General features: G+C 40.6%; 1 protein-coding gene across 1 annotated transcript; it reads right to left on the reverse strand.

Moving 5' to 3' along the window:
* Nucleotides 1–1,395: 1,395 nt before the first annotated feature.
* On the reverse strand, nt 1,396–1,824 carry LOC106012343. The gene has a single exon (XM_013085061.1). It carries the CDS (start codon nt 1,822–1,824, stop codon nt 1,396–1,398), a length of 429 nt encoding a protein of 142 aa, XP_012940515.1.
* Between the last annotated feature and the right edge of the window lie 4,575 nt (nt 1,825–6,399).

The raw sequence follows: 6,399 nt of genomic DNA on the forward strand, positions 1-6,399 counted from the left end.
AGAAGAAGAAGAAGAAGAAGAAGAAGAAGAAGAAGAAGAAGAAGAAGAAGAAGAAGAAAAAGAAGAAGAAGAAGAAGAAGAAGAAGAAGAAGAAGTAATTTTAGAAGCGTGACCTCCGAGTTTAACGTCCAAGGCTAAAACAGCACCTGGACATTGATGGCTGGTGCCTCTACAAACAAATCATTGATGGTCAAGTTTAACGTCAATGTCTGAAAGGACCAAGCCAAGTAGGAGGAAATTCGTGAGTAAAGTGTCTCTCCCGAGGACACAACGTCGGACTGAGCTGAGGCTCGAACCATGGAACCCACAATCTCACGATTACGAGTTTGGTATCCTAACCATTTGACCACCGACGCCAGTAATGTGTGGGGGCAGTGCTTTACGTCCCCATCGATCGACATAGTTGAAATTCGAAGAGTCATGCTTCAACCCAACCGGTCTGGATCAACCCAGCCTGAGCTGAATGCAGAAGTTCCGTCAGAACGTCTGAGATACTCGATAAAATAAATGTGTCACGACGCGGTGGAATCAGGCGCTCGCCATTTTTTGAGGCATGTGGAATTATTGGTATCATCTTAAAGCTTGTTGATTTGACTTGATTCCGAAGAAAAAAATACCCACTTTTTCCTAAATACAAGTCAAAATATTTGCAAATGAAGGAGGTGGCGGTAGCCTGGTTTCAGAGGTCAAATTAGCGAAAAAATAGCCCCTAAAATTTAGTTATTTCCATAGCTTAGGTGTCCATGGAAACAGAAAATTTAAATTTTTTGCGCCTTAAAAAAAATCGATAAAAATTGCCAACCAAACAGAAAAATGCCTGTTTCTTCAATTTCATTATTATGACGAGCGCCTTATTTCACCACACTGCATCACAAATTATAATTACCGGTTATTTCTCGTGTCCGAATCGAACGTCCGTCTCTTGCGTTGCGTTATCCCTTTTCTCATTGCTCGCGACCATAACCGAGTAAGTGCAGGAACATTGATCATGAGAACATATTTCTTTTTAAACGTAATTTTGTTCTGATCATCTACCAGGATTGCTCCAAACATTGCAGAGGATTCTTTTATTCTCTTTTAATATACATACATATATATATATATATATATATATATATATATATATATATATATATATATATATATATATATATATATATATATATATATATATACTTGGCGTAAAAAAAAAACAGACACCCCTTTTTTTGGTGTTTTTTGTATTGAAAGACTGATTTTAACCAGAAACAATCTCTCTATAAAGAAAGTTTGAACATTTTACAAATCAATTACACAAAAAACAATTTTTTTTAATGAACTTTATTTCCTGAAAATGTGATCTTTTAATTGTAGGCCCTAAAATGAAAAGTCACAGTTAATACTGCGTATAGCCGCCTAGGCATTGGCGACTTCTGTGCAGCTCTGCCGCATGCTTTGCACAAGCCTTTGTATGGGGAGCTGTGGAATGTTGTTCCATAATAATGTTTGTAAGTGCTGTACGTAGCTGTTCCAAGGTGACCGGCTGAGGTCTAAGGCGTCGGCGCACAGTCTCCGTCCCTTCCACTCCCTGGCTGTCTTGGTAGCAGGCCGGAAGCGATCTCGTAGGTGCAAGACCCGAATGTACTGGTCAAGGGCTGGTGTTGTAGCTCTAGGACGACCCGTCCGGGGACCATCCTGCACGGATCCAGACTTCTGCAAACGATTCATTAGTCGATATATCGTGTCTCTTGTCACATTGAAGGTCCTTGCAACATTCGCTACTGGTGTATTGGCCCTCAGCATACCAACTGCCTGATTGCGCTCTTCGTTCGTTAAACGCGGCATGCTGTATCTTTAGATTTAGACGTTTTGAAATGAAACTTTTAACGTTTTATTCTTGGCTACAGATAAAAGATGTGTTAAACCCATGAAATAAGATTTAAAAAACCAAAAACGTTCGAGAAAAATGACAAAACACGGTTTTTAACAAAACAGGACCCGAGCTTTATTAACTGGGCACCTGATCATAAATGCAGGTTGATCAGGAGCGTCAAGTGTTCACAATCATGTGTGGAAAATTTCAGCTCAATGGGTTTTCAACTTTTCATGAAACACGCAATTAAAATGTGTCTGGTTTTTATTGACGCTAAGTATATATATATATAATCGACTCTGGCCGTGCAAGTGTGTGAATATTAATTTTTTTCTAAGTTGGTAAAACGCGTAGTTTCTTTCTTATTATTCTATTTTCCACAGATGCTCAATTTTGTTTTAAGCGTTCTTTTTACATACAGTAGTATAACCACTCCCAGTCAGATGCCTTGTGTAGGGTGTCTAAAAAAAGAAGACACACTTAAAGGGTAATAACTCAAGATCATATCTGCACAAATTTCAACAAAACTTCGGATAATTAAGATTCAACCAAGGGGATATTATGTTCCTAATATGAAGGAAATCGTTTGATACGTTCAAGAAATATCAAGTTTTAAAATTTCAACCAAAAATTGGTAAAAAAACCCGCAAAATTTCACTTCTTAATTAAAAGCGTTCAGCTACAGGGACGGGATCGCCCATTCTGATTTCAAGACAAAGACCGTAAAATCACGACAGTCAAATCAGATGGATGTCTCGCTGTGTTGAGAACGTTTTAGAGAGGTTTGGGGAGAGGGTGGTATATTGTAGAGGCTTGGTTCCAGTGGGATGGGGCCACACCCCAAACGCCTTTGTATGGTTGCTAGAAAAGTTTGGAGTACACCTAATAAGACGGAAATTTACAAAAATGAGTTGTCACTACACCCCCCCCCCCCCCCCCCGACTTGAACCTTTTCAATTATTGCTTTGGATTATGTTGGACTGACAGAGTCTCTCGAGGGGGTTCGTGTGGCCTAGAGGTTAAGGTGTTCTCTCATTCAAAGGTCCCGGGTTCGAATCCGGGTAGCGACCGAAAAAAATTTCTTCTCTTAAATTGTCTCCTTTCACCTCATTTCCTGCTCTCCAATAATGTTCTGTAGTCTGCTTTCGTCTCCATTTTCTGTCCCCACCCCCTCACCCCCTTTGCCTCCTCCTCTGGGCTCCTGACTCTTTCTGTAGCCTTTCTCCTGCTTCTCCTTGGCTCCTTCTTAGTGCTGTCTTTCAGCCACACCCCTGATCTTCTGGTAGAAAAGATATACACCTAGCATTCTCGGACAAGGGCGAAAAATCTAAGTTAAAGATCCCCTTGGTGGTCTAAAATCGATGTAGGCTTCGGCCGCCACCCGGCCAAAGTTTCCAAAATTCCTACCAACTGAAAATGTTTAAAGTGTTCCGCGCGCTCATAATAATATGACCTTATGCAGTTGCGAGCGCCGTAAGACACTTACCCCCAAAAAAGAGTCTACGGAAACAACCTATAATAAGCAATCGAATTGTTGAAACTCAATGTTGAACAGAAGGTCCAAAGAATCGACTCAATATCCAGTGACATATTGGCGCTTGTTTGGAGAGAAATTGGCAACAGCTTGAGATTCAAATAGCCCTGAGTATATTTTGCAATATCAATTTTAAATTAAATGTGTTCTTCAATGCCCAAATGGTGGTTGACTTTTAAGAAGTTGCAAAGTTTTGCTTTTCACTCGATTGTGGTTTAAATTCTTTTTAAATTGATATTTTTCGAACGTTTTGGTTGATTTTGTTCTTTCATATATTAACAAATGTAACGTCTTGAGGTTCGAATTTTATGTCTTTCAAGTTTTGTTAAAACTGGTCAGTAGAATACCGAGTTAGTGCCATTTGAATTGCTCCTCTTTTTTTATACACCCGGTACCAAGAGGAGAGTGAGTCTGATGTTTGCTTTGCTATTTCTCTCTTAAAACAAACCTTTGCGCAAGTCAAACACGAGTCATCTAAACCTTGGTTTTTTCTAACTCGAGGACCAGACAGAAACTGCTGGCAGCCCGGATCTGGCTCACGGGCCACAGTTTGCCAATGCCTGTTCTATACTTTCCAAAGATAAGGAAACTATAAACTGTCTTAATCTTCTTTTTCGCTGTTAACCCATTACTTTTTATGCACTTGCACAACACGAAAACGCCTTTATGAAGGACAGAGAAATAAAAAAGCCCAAAACGCTAGAACAAAGTTTAATCGAAGAAAAAAGTAAAACGAAAGTTTATATGAAGTAAAAGCAAGAAAGAAAGCTAATAATATGATGAGTTTTTCCCTGTACCATCCGACGGTCATTCACCTGAAAGAGCTATCACGTGACGTGCGAAGTCTTTACTTAAACTCTATATGTCTAACGAAGTCAGCGATTGAATCGGAATTTTTTTTTCTTCATTCACATTATCAGTCTTGTATGTTTCCTTTACTTCTTGCTCTTGGGTAAATTTAGACGCACTATTACTCAATTTGTTCAGAAAGCATTTTAGAAGGCAGCGCCATTAGCTCAGTTCGCGAGGCGCTAACAACAATGGGAAACCTTGGAGCGAATCCCGTTCTCGTTTTGAATTGTGGATGTTGTGCACCCCTCCCCCCCCCCTTTTTTAAAAAATAAATGTTATCAAATGAGGTAGTACTTGTTGAAGCCCAAGTGGGACGCTCACTGTTAAAAACAATCAGGGAACGACAAATGCAGTTTTTGGCTGAATAGACATAAAGGTTCGGAACATCTAGCTCTCACTGGCAAAATTGAAGACAAACGCGGCAGGGGAAGGCCCAGAGCAGCTTACTTAGGAAACTTTAACATATGGGTAACGGGGAAAGATCAGGTAAACGAGCATCCGAGCAAAGGAATGAATGGAGAACCGTGATCGCCTCTGATCTGGCACTGGATGATGACCCCTCCCCCCCCCCTCCCTGCTCTGTCTCGGCATCAGTAGACGTCAAAGGAGATTCCATCGTCTTATGTTAGTTCTTAGTAAGGTTTTTTACGGCGTTCGCAACTACATACGGTCATATAAGCGCCAAGAAGTGGATGTCATCAAAGAAATCCGAACGGGGAATCAGGCTTACTCTGCTTACCTCTCTAGCCTCAACAGCACAAAGTCTGCTTCGACTATCAAGGCACCCCGGAAATAGCAATTCACAAGAGAGTGATAAACATACAAAAGAAGTAGAGGGAAAATGACGATTGTAAGAATGAGGAAAGAAAAAGTAGCAGTTCTCCTTATGTTGTTCCGGTACAGTATGAGCAGGACATTGATAAATCAGCCCATTTACAATTCTACTGTGCATAAGAGCTTGTTAGCATCCCCCCTTTGGGAATGGCCTAAAGACAACTTCAGTCAGTAACACTGCCCTGGTGGGGAATTCATCGTCTTAGAAAAAAAAGAAAGAAACATTCTTTGTGCTGAAATACAACGTAATTGTGTAAATCAAATCCATCTCAAACTTGGAAAAATAGGTGCAGTAGAGTTGAGAATTATCATGAGGCCTCGGGGAACTGCGTGACAGAAGAAGACACACACACACACACACACACACACACACACACACACACACACACACACACACACACACACACACACACACACAACTTCCCCCTAGCGGCGTTCCCAAAACGTCTACCTCTACTTTCTTAGGCCCTGTGGGGCACGAATTGTTATTATAATGAGCTGCAAGTATATATAATGTGGCAGGTGAACGAACGCTAAATCAAGAATACCGCTACATGTAAGAATGGTTAGAAAGGGAAGGGCAGAAAAGGGGATCACTTATTCGTCCCTGTTGAATTTGGTTCACAATAACGTTGGAGTCAAAAATAAATATCTCAATTCGACAGTAGACAGAGGCAGAGAAGAAAAATATCGACCAGACGTTCAATAAGACAGACATGGCGAATACGTCTGTGAGTTTAACCTATCTGCTCTTTATAAAATTAAAAGAGAGAGCGCAAGAACGTTTACCTTTTAATGGATGTGGAAGAAAAAAGGGGGCTTTTTTGTCGTTTGGTTGGGGGGGTTTTGGCATCCGAGTGGAGAAATATGATCGTCTATTTCAGACCTGGTACTTAATTAAAGAAGATGATTAATGGCCGTGGATGATGATAATATATCTTTAAATTTACATATCTTCTCTCTCTCTCTCTCTCTCTCTCTCTCTCTCTCTCTCTCTCTCTCTCTCTCTCTCTCTCTCTCTGTTTCTCTGTTCCGGATCATTATCTTATCTTAGAGACCTTCTGTTATGCAAATATGATGTCAGTGAAGATTAGTCGATAAGCGACGCAGTTCTGTAGAAGACTGGTAATTTCCAAGGGAAAAGAAATACAAAAAGGATCAGGAATTTTAAACTTTCCATCGACACGAGGAACAAGAACGGCGGCACTATTCAACTGATCAATCTATCGATCAGCCTGCCTGTCAAACTGCTAATGAATCATTCAGTGCACTAGGCCAGAAAGGAGGGCCTCTTTGGAGAAAAAAAGTGAGGGCAAAAAGCCCCCTC

This window comes from Aplysia californica, unplaced genomic scaffold (assembly GCF_000002075.1).
Source record: "Aplysia californica isolate F4 #8 unplaced genomic scaffold, AplCal3.0 scaffold00339, whole genome shotgun sequence".
In the NCBI taxonomy this organism is placed as follows: Eukaryota; Metazoa; Mollusca; class Gastropoda; order Aplysiida; family Aplysiidae; genus Aplysia; species Aplysia californica.